Genomic DNA, 15,993 nt, shown 5'->3' on the forward strand with positions numbered 1-15,993 from the left:
GCTGAGCTAGAAGGAAGAAGGTGGCAAGAAGCATCAATAAGACATGTGAGAGGGGTGGAGGCAAAGAGAAGGGGCAGATGGCACTGAGAAATCAGGATGGGAAAGGAACCATAGTATGGGAGATGGCATCTATTCAGTTTGCCAGAGTGTCCAGTGTGACACAGAGAGGGCCAGTTTGATTTAGGGACTGTCAGAGAGAGAAGACGGTGCTCCAGGCAGGAGATACTGACTCTGTTTAGAATCACTGTCTACACCCAAAGCTCACAAGTTCTTTGGTAAATCTCATGAAAGCTGTAACCTCTCCCCAGGAAAATGCAAATATCCCAGGATTTACACAGGATTTTAGGGTTCCCATAGGCTCTCAGTAGAGAAGAATATGCTAATGTGGGATGAGGAACCCACTCAATGGTTTGCAATAAAACGATGTCAAATATTTTTATAGGTATTTATATTAAATTACCAAGGTGAGAGCCCTGTCTGATAGAGGATGGCTGCAGAGTGAGTGGTATGGTCAGCAGAGATGCCACCTCAGGATCCTTACCTCTTGGAACACACTTCCTGGGTGCCTACTGTCCTTGGACCTCTCCTCCCACCTCTGTCTCTCTCTCCCTCCCTCCTCCCCTCTTTCCTTTTGAGACAAGGCCTCATATACCCTAGGATATCATATCCCCCAGTGTGGGAATTACAGGTGTGCACTATCATATTTGGATGTAGTTGGATCTTAAATGTGCCACAAAATCCAATTTGTCAAGAGCCATTATAGATCAAGCTAATAACTAGTAGATGATCTTCCTGAGATGACCACCTTAGATTAACATCTATGATGGAACTCTAGTAGGCCCAGGGGAAAATCATTTTAGCAAAGATTCTTGCTATTAATATGCTTTTCCTGTTATTATTAAATAGATATGACAATCTCTAGGTATTAGCACCCCCTCCCCTTTGAACAGATTTCGACAGACTTTGAAGTTATACTGTCTTGTTATGATACTATATAGACTAATAGATGACTTTTCAACTTTTTATGATGATCCTATAGAATTCTTAAAATTATATCAGTATTTATTAAGCTCTTTTATAGTGGGACTGCTATTAGGTTCCCTTCTGATAGTCAAAACTGCAATGAGAATTCTGCCAGTCTCCCATTGTGTCACCAGTTAATTGCTTCTACTACTCAGAGCACATTTTAAGAGGTTGTAACAAAGGTCATTAAAAAGGAAGTAACAATTTATTATAAGTGCTTGGACAGAAGATAAAATATTGACTGGGTTTATCAATACAAAACTTAACTAATAACTTAGTTATGACTTTTAACTTTCAATGAACCTGGAGAGCTGTGACAGGTTATTGATTTTTAGCAAGATAATTACTCCTACTGGATATGCATGTAAACATTCTCAATTGCAAACTTCTATTTCAGTTTATGATTTGAATTTATGTGTGAAATTGTGGTAAGCTTTTTAGCATGTGATCATGTATTCTGAAAGATGAATAAGTGCTGAGGAAAAAGAGAAGAGTCAAAACTGAGCTGAGGAGAATTTTTTAGACAGAACTGAATTCAAGAAGAAGTATACGCATAGTATTGGGAGAAAAGGCATTGAGAGTAAGAGTATTATTGTGACACCAGGACAGGAGGAGAGAGCAAGCTTAAAAGGAGAATGCAGAGTGGAATTGCTATGTCCACTCCAGTGAAGTCTGCTTGGCAGGCTGAGAGGCCTGGAAGCACTCACGAGGCAGAGATTCAAGGAAACTCAACCTCCTGGAACCTTGGCATTCTCATAACCTGTATACTCATACCCTATCCCTGAGTTAGTCTGGTGTATGGATCCACGTGCTCTCTTTCAGTATTGTTTTATTATAAGTGTCTTTAAAGATTGAATTTTAACATAGGTGAACCTCCACCAGTGTTCCAACATCCTAGAAAATCCTTGAAGCCTACTAGCTTGGAATTCAGTAGGGATTCAGTGAGAAGGTTACCTATTCAGTAACATTCAAATTTACTTCTTCTAGTAGAGAAGGTGAAACTAATTAGGCATTACAAAGAAGGGAGCTAGAATAGCTCAGAGCTAGTCTGCAGAGTGATTATTTAGGACCGTAGCCAGTCTTACCCAAACAAGGGAATACACAATGGCCTAGCTAATAGATGGGTTTACCATGAAAGAGTTAGGGAATCCCACTGAGACAGGAATCTTCACTACAGCCTGGTATAGCAGGCTACATTGTTTATTAGAAGCAAGTTGGTGAATTCTTCTGACAAATGGAGATTCCCCACAGATACTTATAAGAACAGCCAAGTTTCACTCATGCAAGAATTTATCAAGGCCTAGGAAATAGGGGTTTGTGGTATTGCATTATTCATGAGAAGGTCTGCTAGAGCAAAACCCCCTGGTGCTAGCTTTCACAAGGCTCAAAGGAGTAGCACAAATTGTGACTAGGGTGTGAAATCCTTACCTGTCATTAGCTGACCCTAGGCAGGGCTGTTTTAACTTTACTGTAAATATTACCTGGTTCCTGTAAGTCCTTTTGAAGTCATTCCTTTGTTTTGTGCCAAGTAACTTCAATGTACTTTGTCTGCTGTGACATCCTACCCCTTTGTTTTCGGTATTATATAAGACTGGTGTTCACTTTGTGAAAATACACTCAGATTCTCCACACTCTCTCATGTCGCTTCTGTTTGTCACTCACCAACTCTATGCCCATTTGTCCAAGACTCTGATTCACACGGATCGAGGAGGGCCCACTGAGCCCGGTCCCTGGTATGGAATAACGTAGAAACTAGAGATAACACAAAAAACTAAGAGACCAATATGTAGAATGCAGAGGGAAAGAAGAAAAAAGAAGCTGCAGAGAGCAGCAGAATCAGGCAGACTTCCTCTTCCGTGGGACAGAATAGATCTTCTCTTAATAACAAAGCAGGCTTAGTCTTATTAAAGGGACAAAGCTTTCTTCTTACAAACTTGGGTTTAATTCATTTAGCATTAAAAGGTTAGAAGCTTTTTTCTTTCTCTATGCAATAAAGATTGGGGTTCATTTTTCATCCAGAATGACTGAGATCTTTCTACACTTACACTTGGGCTTTTGTTCCATATACATATGTAAGTATAGATGTAATTGTGAAAATGCATGCAAGCAGGCCCCAACTGATTTGAATGGGAATGTATAAATGCACATCCATGAATCTATATATATGTGAATTTATGCATATTTGCTTATGTAAAAGTTTTCCTTCTGTGAGTGTGAGCATGATTCTCTTGTCCTAGTGTCAATAAAAGTTTATTGCTTCAAACTTCCCCCTAATGTGACAAGCAAGAGGCATCTGGACAAAAAGGAAAGGCTCAAGCAATTAATCCATGGCTTAATCTCCTACTATTTTAAGATGAGGTGATAAGTGTGAGAGACTGTAGTTTCTGGTCTCAGAGAAACACAGGAGGAAAGTCAGCTAGACTAGCAAAGTAACTTAAACTTAGATAAATAAATTTTTATTATTATACATCAACCGTAAATATCTTGTAAGACATACTTTCCCCTCCACTGCCTCAAAAACAACCAATGAGAAAGAAGACCCTGTGGGGGCTGGCCCCTGGAACCAATTGAGGTAATTTTTTGCAGTAGCCAAAAGCTGACAACACAATAGGTGTGATCTAGTCAGTAGACTAAGTCTTGGGCTATTCTGCTGATATTCAACCCCCTACATTGCTTGCTGCTCAACACAGCTCTCCTCAGGACTGTGTGGTGTAAGGCATCTCTACTGCTGTCAGAAACTGTTTTCCCTTCTCTTCTTGCGGAAGAAGTTGGATCAGGGAACTGGGCAGTTTTACAACTGTAGAGAATTTGAAGGGAATGTTGGGCAACTCACAGATCAAATGAGGTGAAAGCCACAGGAGCTGTGGAGATGAGCAGGGTGGATTTACCCCCCCCCCACACACACACACACACACACACCAGCCAGCTCTCATTCAAGACAGAACAGAGTAGAAGAGAGCAGGTTTGAGGGACGGAAGAGTAAGAAGTGTGATGTTCCTCTCCTGGGTAACTGAGTGCCTTCCATTCTGCATATTTCTATACAGATGGTTTTCAAATAGGAATAGAACTTTTCATTGCTGATGGGAGCTGATGATCTCTTCTCTGCTTTGGGGTGATTTCTTTAAATGCAACTCCTTACTTCAAGAGCTGAAGTTCAGAGCCTTTGCAGGTTCTATATGGACAACTTAGGCCAGTGTTTGGAAAACATGCCCCTATGGTGAGTAACCATATCAAAGTCAAAGATGCTGGTCCGGGGCATATTCATATTCTCTCTCTCTCTCTCTCTCTCTCTCTCTCTCTCTCTCTCTCTCTCTCTCTCTCTCTCTCTCTCTCTCCCATTCTCTCTCTCTCTTTCCCTTCCTCCCTTTCTTTCTCCCTCCCTCTGTCTTCACCTTGTAGAGGCCAGCTCCAAGAAGGTTTTCATGATTGGCATCACCCAAACAAACTCATCCCTCTACAAACTTTGGCACCTTTACAACACTATACAAAATGATAATAATGGCTATATCTGTTCATAAGTTGCTTTTTATTTTTATTCTTTTTTAAAGATTTGTTTATTTATTTCATTTATACAAGTACAACTGTCGCTGTCTTCAGACACACCAGAAGAGGGCATCAGATCTCATTACAGATGGTTGTGAGCTACCATGTGGTTGCTGGGAGTTGAACTCAGGAGCTCTGGAAAAGCAGTCAGTGTTCTTAACCACTGAGCCATCATCTCTCCAACCCTTATTTTTATGCTTAAAGGAGGGTTTTTTTTTTCTTTTTTAACTAAGGACCTTCTTTAATCACTCTCCTACAGAGTATCTGTATAACCTTAGGTAAGTTACTTCACTGTTCAAACTCAGTTTCCTCTTTTGAAAAATGAGGCTATAACACCACACTGACTGACCTATAGTAGTTGGAGGAGTTAATGTATGTAAAGTCCCCAGATCATAAGTGCTCAGTGAGTGTCAGCACATTGCATGTTTAGATTTATCACCTCATTTCCTAGCATCCCATCCTGTCAAGGGTGCAGTTCTATCATGGCCTTCCGAGTGAAGGAAAAGGAAGATGATAAAAATTTAAAATGAAGCTGGATTTGGAGGTGTACAACTTTAGTCCCCGCACTGAGGAAACAGAGGGAGGTGGACCTCTAGACCATCCTGGTCTAGAAAGCCAGCTCTAAGACAGTCAGGACTATTGTTACACCAAGAAACAATAGTCCTTTAAAAAAAAAAAAAAGCGTAACCAAGAACAAACAAACAAGAAATGAAACAAACAAAAAAGAAGTGTTAAGGTTTGGTCTTTTGGTTTTTGTTGTAATGCTAAGTGCAAGCCCTCAGGACCTGACTGTCCCAGAGCACATACACCATGGCTGCAAGTTATTTCTGATTGATAAATAAAGATGCCAACAGCTAACAGCTTCATAGAGGAAACATAAGTAGGGCTTAGGTTTCCTAGGCAGGGGGTCAGACAGGGACCTCTAAGGAAAGGAAGGTGAAGAAGGAGAAGCCACCATGGCGTGGGTGAGCATCAAAAACATGGCTCTGTGGGCTGGCCAATTGGGGTTAAGAGCAATCCAGATGAAACATAGTAATTAATAATTTGACATTATTTATAGGAAATTAGATTCTAGCAGAATAGAGGGTAGGCGGCTGCCTGGCATTTGTACTGTTTAAGGCTTATTGCAAACATGAAGGTTGACTGTGTCTTTTATCCAGGAACTAAACAACCTAAAGTGAGGTAGAAACCCTGGGGCAGGATTAAATAACTTCTACAACAAAGAAGGAATGATTCCAGACCAGCACACACCTCAAAGCCGACACTCTGCTTCCTGTAGGATGCTCTGTAGGAATGGAGTCAGATTCGTGGTACCTCATCCTTCGTCAGCCCCGAACCCCTGCCTCAACCCGCCCCTAAAAGCACGGGAGTTAGGATAGGTCTCAGAGGATGATTGACACAGCCTAGACCAATCCAAAAACTTGGTGCAGTGCTACTCTGCCCAACATCTGCCACAATCCCAACACTGCAGATGCCACTGCCACCTTCTAGGAGGATGAAGCCAGCTAGTCTGGGTTGTGTTCTAGATTCATAGGAATGATTAACATCAACATTCCACAACCCCCAGGCTCCCACACACTGTCACCAACAGGCCAGGTCCCCAGACGTACCACCCACCTGGAGTAATCTTGCAGGTCTGGGTGACTATGAAAAACTTATTTTCTTTCTTCCCCATAGTTGCTGTGCATTCTCCAGTGGCCTACAAGAAAAGAAAGAGGGCATTTGTTCTATTCTTTCTTTCTCATGGAGACACCTAGCTAGTGCTGTTACTAAATGTGGCTTTTAAAAAAGAGAAGTAAGGTTTTTCTCTAATAGAGATTTTGTTTTGTTTTGTTTTAGATTTACGTGTTCATTTACTTGTGTATTAGCATGTGAGTGCTGTTTCTGTGTGTGTCTGGGTGTCTGTACACTGCATGTGTGCCTGGTGCCTGCAGAGCCCAGAAGACAGTGACAGAAGCAATGGAACTAGAGTTACAGAGGGTTCTAAGTATCCAGCTGGGTACTTACCAACTAGACTTCTCCAGAGCAGCAAGCGCTCTTAACCACTCAGCAATCTTTCCAGCCCATTAACCACTTGTGAGACGTGAGAATGAATATTAATGTGACCTAGTGATTGTTTCCACAGACCACTGATCTTCACGGGTCCGGGAGAGGCAGAGTAAGGTCTCTAAACTTGAGCCCTGATGTGGAGCTCTGTGGCTGCTTCTCTGTCACCCAGCTGGATGCCGTGCCTCAGGACCAACAGGAGGAGCTTCGAATTTGATTTCCCCCTCAGTTTCAGTGGGTGTCTGCTCTTTACATAAACTTCAGCTTAACCTCTTAGAACCTCCCACTTCCACACTGCTGGCTGTGAGTTGTTCCTGCTGCCCGGGTGTCTCTCACTGCCTCAGTTTACCCACCGTGTGGAAACAGCACCACAGGTACTTGACAGGTTGCTGTGGAGAGTCAGTGTGCCAACACACAGGAAGTGCCTGACAGAGCAGCACACTGTCGGTGCTTATACAGAGGCTGTCCACTCTCAGTGGTGAACACTGTCAAATAGGGTTGACTTGGCCTTCACTTTTGCCCACTGTCCTGAGTATCAACAGCTGTTGTGTGAAGGTCGAGACCACCCTGCTGTCTTCTGGTAGCTCTGAGGGACTGCAGGGCACAGCAGCTGACACACAAGCTCTCTGAGGGCAGAGCCGGAGTGGCAGTCCTGGTCTCCTAATCTGGACCATGGAGCTGTTACAACTGTGAATGAGCACAGGGCTTAAACACATAAAGGATGTTGACATCCTGGCTAAGAGGGGAATCCTAGCCTGTGAGAAGACTGGCTTGCTTCTCAGGCAGAGACTCCCCTCTCACCAGTGCAAGGCAACCAGCAGGTGCTACAGCCAGTATTCTTTAAGAAGCTTATTGTTAACAGATCCTTTGTATAATGTACCTAGCTTCAGCCTCTTGCAGCCAGTGACGTCGACATTGTCTCATTTTAACAGGATAAAGCACCAACTGAGGGAGGCCTTGCAGCAGAATCAACATTTGTACTGAGGCTCAGTATAGCTGACACTCCCATATTCTTCCTTCACTAGACTGTGAACTCAGCCCAATGTCTTCCTGTTGTCTCCCTGGGGTCTGCTGCACAAGCTTTGGTTGCTTATGGGGAGCATCCTCTAGTGAGTGGAGAGACACTTGTTTACTGTTGGCATATTTCTGGTTCTCGTGTCTTCTCAGGAACACAGATATGGTGTGGGTAAATTTTCTACATATTACAAGGTTCTTATCTTTCATAAACAGGCTCTATAAAATAAACCATTCCCTTATAATTAACCACAACAACAAAAACCAGTCTCTGATGACTGGGCGAGCATGCTAGTGTATACACAGAACAGAGTACCATAGATGTATGAACAATTATACCTTTGCCACTTGCAACATGGAAGGAACTGGAAGCCAGCAGGTTAGTGAGAGCATCTAGGGACAGGATGTCAAAGGCTGACAGGGGGTGATGTCACCTAAGGTAGGAGCAGAAATGTAGTCACCAGCAGTTGGAAGCTGGGACAGGACAGGGCTGGCCAAGGATCACTTAGTGACAGATAGACTGGAGTGGACACAGATGACAATGTTATACTGTTCACTGCAAAACAGCTAAAAGGACTTTGAATTTTGTCACCATGAACAGCTGATGACTGAGTGACAGGGGGCCCTGCTGTAAAAAAGCACCTAGGAACCAAGTGGCCAGGAGTGCCCCACACTGGTACAAGTTTCCCACTGATCTGTGCATCTCACAGCACCCTGAGGGTTGCGTGGGGCAGGCTGGGGCTTTCCTATAAAGAGCACACTCACGGCTTCCTCAGAGTCCTTGAAGTCACAGTCCTGCCACGCCAGGCCTCTCTGAGCAGAGCAGTTGCCCTCCTTGATTTGATAATTGAAGGAATAAAAGGTTGCAGAGCCATCCTGAGGAAAGCAAGGGTGAGACCTGGAGTCACTCAGGGGATACTGACACATTACAAACAGCAGTCCTGAGCAGACGCAAGGACAGCCATGTTTATTAAAAAATAAATGTTTACATGTGTATAAATACTCCTTGGACTGATGTTCATAATATGCTTATACTCCCAGTGATTTCAAAGCAGTATCCATAGTACTATCCCTGCCCTCTTTTATGTAAACCCTGGTTTACATGTATGTACATATATGAGTTCAACATCTCTGGGTGAAGCTGGGCATAGGATGAAGCCAGGAATCCCAGTAGCACGCTTGGTGGATTGAGACAGGAAGACCTTGAGTTCAAGGCCAGGAGAGCTACATGGACCTTGTACAAGGAAACTCCCATGGGCCCCATCTGTCAGCAGTGGAGACACGAGGGGATATGGCTCTGAGGGGAGGAAGCAGACTGCAGGCTGTGCTGCAGAGAGAAATAAAGACTTCCCTTCACCTTCTGAATCACACATGCCTGTGTCCCTCAGGGCTTTCTGTTTATCCTCATGGCGTCAAAGGATTGGGATTTTTTCATGCTGAAATAATGTGACCAATCCAAAGAAAGTCTTTTACATGAAATTTGTTTATTCAAAGATTTTTAAATGTAAATTCTTAATTTTTATCTTAAGAGTGTGAGTGTATGCCCAAATGTATGTATGTATACTATGTGTGCCTGGTGCCCAGGATGGCCAGAAGACACACTGTAGTCCCTGGAACTGGAGTTAGAGATGGTTGTGACTACCATAAGTGCTGGGAGCTGATCCCAGTCCACTGCCCGCATGAGTAGCCAGTACTCTGAACCACTGAGCCATCTCTCTAGCCTGTAACTTTATTTTTAAAAAAATCTTAAAGAAAGTTTTTTCTCTATGCACCCTGCTTTCATTCCTTTCCTACCTGCGTGCACTGACAAAGCAGTAAGAATATAGAGAAAACCTGCCAAAGTGTTCTCCGGATGGAGCGTAGGTGGCAGAGTCCTGAGGTTGATTCCCCAGTATCACAGAAACCTGGCATGGGGGCACAAGCCTGTATGTGTAGCACCAGGGAGATGAAGGCAGGAGGATCAAAAGTTTAAGGTCATTGTCAGCTACACAGCAAGTTTGTGGTTAGTCTAAAGCTAAATGACACCATGGCTCAACCTCCCTGCCCCCCAAACTAAAGAAAGCTAGTGGAAACATTACTATTAACCTCAAAGAATCAGCCACACACAGGCAGTGCTAGATACTTGGTCCAAAGCAATAATGCCAACTCTCTTCTTACTCCCTGTATTCATCCCAGGAGGGAACTCTCCCTTAAGTCTGGAAAATGACTAAGTTCACAGATGCAGTGGATTCCCCTGCTGCAAGCTGACTGCATTGCTGGATTCCCCACTATGCCTGTCCCTTTTGAACATCTCCATCTTCTGTGGTTTCTTTCTTCCTGGGATACTGCTTTCATGATCGCCCAGGAAGACTAAGGACCGGCCATCTCCAACCTCTACCCCTGTGCCTGAGAGCACCAATTACAAGTGGTTTCACAGGAAAGCTGTTACTCACCATTTTAGCGCGCTTGGTCACTCGGTACAACACAAACTGGTTGCCGCTTTGTAACCTAGCATTAAGCTTCTTCAGAGAGGCATCCACAGCCTGAAATACAGCCTCATCATTGCAGTCAATTTCCTGCGCTTCTTCTCCCTGTGTTAAAGTCAGCAGGAGTCCGGAGCAGAGGAGCAGTGTAGTAATGAGCTTCATGATTTAAGGGTCCCTCTAGAACTGAGGGACTGTTTTGCCAAGAATGGGAAACCAACTCAGAAGCTGATTTTGGCAGCCTCCGGGCTCTGATCTCTCCTGCCTCAGCTCTCTCTGCCTCACCACTTAGGCCCCTATTTAGATTCTTGAAGTCACCTCTTGTGTGCCCTCTTCCCAGAGAACAAACAGGACTCTGCTTGAGATCCAGCCAGGTATGGAACAAGAGCATTGCAACATGGGATTGTTGACCTGTTTGCCTTTGGAAAGAATGTGGGAGTGCAAAGCCCATTTCTCAAGCATTGCTCAACTCTCCACAGTGAATTAAAGCAGAAACCAGTAAAAGGAGCTAAAACCAACAACCATTTCCAGTATCCTCTTGCTACTCTTGGCCCAGTTACAAAGGGCTCTGCGTACGTGAACAATGAGGACAATGTAGAAATACCTACCACACAATATTGCTTGTGGCATGTTGGAGTGTACAGACACAAGGTTTTGTCAGCTCTGGTGTGTTCTTGAAAAGCACATGTGCAGGACCATCAGTCACATGCTGGGAGCTCCACCCAGGACACTAGCAAATCTGACAAACCATGGGCATCCTGTCTGGCCTCTGGCCATGCCAACCTCTCTGCTGGGTTCTATTGGTCTATGTGAAGAAGGGGTGGGGCCAGCAGATTCTCACCTGATTCAAGTGCTTGCCTCACAAGCCTCAGGCTGGCAAGCAGAGTTTGAAGCCAGGAGTTCACAGAACACCTCTGGATGGTGACACACAATTGTAACCCTGGTATTCCTACTTTAATCCAGAAGGGGAAGGCCAGAGGATCACCAGGAAGTTTAGGTACCCTGGAGTTTGTAAGCAAGAAAAGCAAAGAGACCTGTCTTACCAAGGTGTCCGGGGAGGCATCCACTCCTGAGAGCTCTCTGACATCCACATGTGGGCTGTGGCTTTTGTGTGCCTGCATACACACATTCTCATCCTTTCTCTGTCTCTCTCACAAATACAGAATAATACTGATAATAATAATTTTAAAAAGGAATAAAAGAAAAGAAAGGAAAGACAGATGGAAGGAAATTAGGAAATAAGAAAAAGAAGAAATAAAAGTAATAAAGAAATCTCAAAAGTTGGCTTCTGTGTGGTTGATGGGAATTTCTAGTGTGAGCTGGAGTCTGCCTGAGAGGCCCGGAGGCCTGGAGCCAGGTGCTGTCACCGTGTGCTGAATGGGAACTTTATAGAAGTGCAGCAGGAACAGGCACTGGGCCAGAGGTCCTAAGGAATGCCAATGTAGCTCTACCCATGACCTTCTATGTGACTCGGTCTGTACAGGTGTGTGCACATATGCCAGTGTGCATGAGTTTCATGCTTGGCTGAGTGTGTGCCTCAGTCTCCGTGTATGTGTTCTTCTGTGTGTCCGGATGTGAACAAGTGTAGGTTTGTATCTCTGCCCATGTGTGTATGAGTCAGAGTCAGAGAACCTTCGCATCAGGGTTTCTTCCCCTGAACGATGTGGAAATCATAATACCTCAATGGGATTGTTTTAGGGTTTTCACAGAAATCCTTTTATTTTGAGCAAGTTTCAGAAGTGAAACCTGAGACACTTAAGCTTTCACGTAACCAAAACAGCCTAATACCACGCGTCACAGAAGCAAAGACAAGAGAAGACAGGGGTTGAAGAGAAAACAAGGCAGAGTGAAAGGCTTTGACTTTAGTTTCCCCAATGGAATGTTGAGGTCAAGAATTTCTACAGTTAGGAAGTTTGTATAAGTCACAAGCATTGCAATTTTTGTAAAAGTCAGACTGTAAAAGTGTTCTGTTCAGAACAAAAGGTATGCCCAAGTGACTATTTATATTCGCATAAGCCCACCAAATGTCCTAAATATTAATAACAAAAAGAAACGCTTGCAAGGCAGTGATGGCACACACCTTAATTCCAGTACTTGAATGCAGATGTTCATGGGTCTCTGAGTTCAAGGTCATGCTGTGCCACACCCACTCCATTGAAGTCTGGGTGACTGGCCTAAAGGCTTGGATGCAGTCCTGAGGCAAAGAGTTTCACGGAATCTTAGCCTCCTGGAACCTTGGCATTCCCATAACATGAATGCTCCAAACATGTCCCTGAGTTAGTTGGTTAATGGGTCTTTGTGCTTTTTTTTTTTTTTCAGTATTGTTTTATTATAGGTGCCTCCAAAGAAATGATTTTACAAATACCTAAATCAGGTTGAACTTTACTGCCTGGCTTTCACCAATGTCCTAGACAGTCCTTGAGCTGACCCTGAGCTTGGAATTTCGTAAGAATGTTACTCATCCAGAGGAAATGCCCCAGTGTTGACAGTCAGTAATCAGGCATCTCAGTTTGCCAGATAGGAGCTAGTATTCTCAGGGCTAGTTCAAAAATAGTAAACTTAGAATTCTCATTACAGTCATGAATGGCAGCCTACATTACATAATAGTAGAAAGAAGGTGGGTTGTGGTTTTAGGAGGAGCTGAAGTATTATTCATGAAAGGGTTATTAAAAAGGAATTCGCCTGGTGCATTTTGTTCAGAGGCCCAGAGGAATAGCATAAGTAGGTATTTACTGAGGGACCCCTGGTGGTGGGTTTAACAATAGACTAGTATTGCATCAGACCATTCACCTGGCTCCTGTGTTTAGCTGATCTTAGACAGGGCTGTTCCTATCTCAACTGTAAACACTGCCTGGCTCCCATCATCTTTTTTTTTTTTTTTTTCCCAGTTTTTCGAGACAGGGTTTCTCTGTATAGCTTTGGCTGTCCTGGAACTCACTTTGTAAGCCAGGCTGGCCTCAAACTCAGAAATCCGCCTGCCTCTGCCTCTCGAACCACGCCCAGCTTCCCATCACCTTTTTATGTGTGCCTTTGTTTTGTGTAAAGAACCATTATGCATTGTAGGACCCCCGATATGGGGACCCCCACTCTAGTCCAGGGAAGGGATGCACCCACAAACACACAAGAATCCTTTCTTGATGCAATACACACGAGGCTTTATTGGCAGAGCTCTGGGTCGGCACGTACCTCTCACAGGAGGCAGGGGAGTCAACCCTGAGGCTCGGAAGCTAGGGGTTTTTAAAGAAGCAAAGGGTTAGGGGTGCGAGGAATTTCGACAAAGGTACAGGATTGGCTCATTCAAACATTAACAGAAAGATTACATGTCAGCAAAAGGGCATCAGGACTTTGTTCCTGTGGGCTGGGGGCTTATCTTTGTTCACATAGCAACCAGTTGATGCATGACTTTACCCAGCGTCAAGGGGCAATAGACAGAGGGGAGGTTCTGGCCAGATGGTGCTGACTCAGACAAGATAGCCCTGCTTGCCCTTGCATTCCTTTTCATCTTTACAGTCAAGCTGTTCTTAGGAATGCCTTAACAACAGCCCTGCCCTGACATGCCTGGGCCTGTTCTGCTTTGTTCTCGGCCCCAGGCCACGGGCTCATAGACAACTCTTTTACATGAATCACAAGTTACAAAATCTCATTTTCCTTCAGCATCTCAATGTACTTTGGCAGATGTGTTCACCTCGCTTTCTTGTTTTTCTTCTGTATTATAAGTCTGGTGCTCGCTTTGAGAAATTACATTCATATACAACACTCCCCTGTGTTTGCATCTGTTTGCCGACTCCCTGCCCACCTGTACCGGGACTCTGATTCTCCCACGGAGTGAGGGGCCAACTGAGGTCAGTCCGAGCCAATGCTGGTTTACAGAGTGAGTTCCAGGAAAGCCAGGGCCACACAGATAAACCCTGATTCAATGAACAAAACAAAACAAAACAAAACAAAGGAACCTGAATTCTGCAGCAGGCTAAGCAAAGAGTCCAGAGTGCTCTAATATGATCAAGCTTGTAACCTGTTCTCTAAAAGCACCAATGGCAGAGAGATCTGTGTAGGAAGTTAAGTGCTCCTGGTTAACAGGTTATCTACTTTCTTATATGCATAATATAGACATTTGTAAAAGATTGCACAAAGCTACTGCATTTATAAAAATCACAAAAGTCGATACAGTAGTTAGTCACATGCACAGGCATTCACACCTTCAACAACGACTGCAGATCCAAGGAAGAGCAGGTGCTTCTAGGAGAGCTGGCAAGTGCTGTAGCCACACAAGTCACCCCAGAACAGGCTAACAGGGCAGGTGCTCTGGCTAAGGCTGGAACAGTAGGTTTCAAGCTGTCAAGTCCAGGCACATTTTCAAACCCCTTGCATCCATTCACTTGTATCTGAATTATGTGACTCGTCTTCCAACTTGTGGCCAAAATCTCCTGGTTTATAAAATCCAAAAGGAAAACACAGAGGCAATCAACACTACAGAGGTCTTATGAAATAAGACCAGCCTACAAAGCTGTAATTAGGAGGAAACAAGGAATGCCAGAGCATTAAAGCCAGAAACCTTGCTTGTTACTTTGTTGGAGCCAGCCCTATCTCAGCAAGGCTAGTGTACAATTATTGTGACATTAATTTCTTATGTCACCGTCAAATGTCCTTTCTAAAATTTTCTCATGGGCATGATCTCTTACAGCAAGAGCACACACCTACCACTTCAATATGGTATAATTTTTTCTTTCATACAGTTTCTAACAAGTCAGGCCAGGACATCTCTTACCTTCCAATCATATCAGAGATAGAATTCCTTTAACTAAATTCTACTTTATGTAATTCAATGTTTCCTAAGAGTTTGTTTATTTCTTCTTGGTTTCCGGATCATCCCCCCCCCCCCCCCCACCACACATACCCCTCAAGCCCCACTCCCTTTTCAGCTTAAGCAGCTGATTTTGTATTCATGGTTCTATAAAAGAATGTGGCTCCCCAGGGCAACATTCAGCTGGCCCCCATAGATTGGTCACCTGGTTATTTCTGGTTGGTTAATGTTCTACATGGTTGCTGGAACTGGCCAGTTTGTGTGCTGGGCTGGTTATTCAGTATTTAGAGTACTGATGACCACTGTGGCTGGAAGGTAGAGAAAACCTGAAAGTGTATTAACCTGGCTCCAGGTGCCTGAGTTCAGATTTATAAAAGGGGCAGGAGGATTAAAGTGCAAGAAAGGAGTTGGTGGTGGAGGCGCTGTTACCATGGCGCTGCAGTAGTGGTGCAGGTGCCTGGGATCCAGGATGAGCGCGTCAGATGTGGCTGCTGGTGATGAGCTTCCTGTTCCAGTGCAACAAGCTTAGGCTCGCATCCTCCTTCTGTCCCTGACATCCTTTATTTCCAGAGTGCTGCAGAAGGATGAAGAACAGGAGTCATGGATGAGAGCTGAGATACAGGACATGAAGCAGGAGCTGTCTGCTGTCAACATGATGGAAGAGTTTGCCAGATACACCAGGCTGGAAAGGAAGATCAACAAAATCACAGACAAACTCAAAACTCATGTGAAGGCATGGATAGCTCAGTTGGCCAAGATCAAGTGGTTCGTGAGTGTTGCTTTCTACATTCTGCAAGCAGCGCTGATGATCTCACTAATATGGAAGTATTACTCCGTCCCAGTATCTGTGATGCCCAGCAAGGGGATCACCCCACTGGACTGCCTGGTAGTCTTTCCTCTTGAGTAGCAGGTGGAATTGGAATCACCTGTTGGATTTTAGTCTGTAACAAAGTTGTGGCTATCATTCTCCACACTTTCAGCTGAGGGGGAGGCACAGCTACAAGTCTTTATGAAAAGGATTCTGATAGGTTAAAAAGCAGATTGCAGGACTGGAGAGATGGCTCAGCAGTTAAGAGCACTGACTGCTCTACCAGATGGACTTGG

General features: G+C 44.2%; 1 protein-coding gene and 1 pseudogene across 4 annotated transcripts in view; one reads left to right on the forward strand and one right to left on the reverse strand.

The window, feature by feature from the left end:
- Positions 1-10,445, reverse strand: part of Kng2 (kininogen 2) — a 43,250-nt gene extending 32,805 nt beyond the window's left edge. For 3 of the 4 annotated variants that reach the window (NM_001102409.1, NM_001102410.1, NM_201375.2), the window contains exons 1-3: positions 10,059-10,445; positions 8,392-8,502; positions 6,184-6,265 (exon numbers count right to left, since the gene is read on the reverse strand). In NM_001102409.1, coding sequence (NP_001095879.1) covers positions 6,184-6,265; positions 8,392-8,502; positions 10,059-10,253 — 388 coding nt within the window. In that variant the 5' untranslated portion in view covers positions 10,254-10,445. Of the gene's footprint in view, positions 1-6,183; positions 6,266-7,965; positions 8,061-8,391; positions 8,503-10,058 lie in introns of those variants that run through there. The other variant, XM_006522324.1, reaches the window with a different exon arrangement.
- On the forward strand, positions 15,292-15,935 carry Gm8128 (predicted gene 8128; annotated as a pseudogene).

Source organism: Mus musculus, chromosome 16 (genome assembly GCF_000001635.26).
Source record: "Mus musculus strain C57BL/6J chromosome 16, GRCm38.p6 C57BL/6J".
NCBI classification, from domain to species: domain Eukaryota; kingdom Metazoa; phylum Chordata; class Mammalia; order Rodentia; family Muridae; genus Mus; species Mus musculus.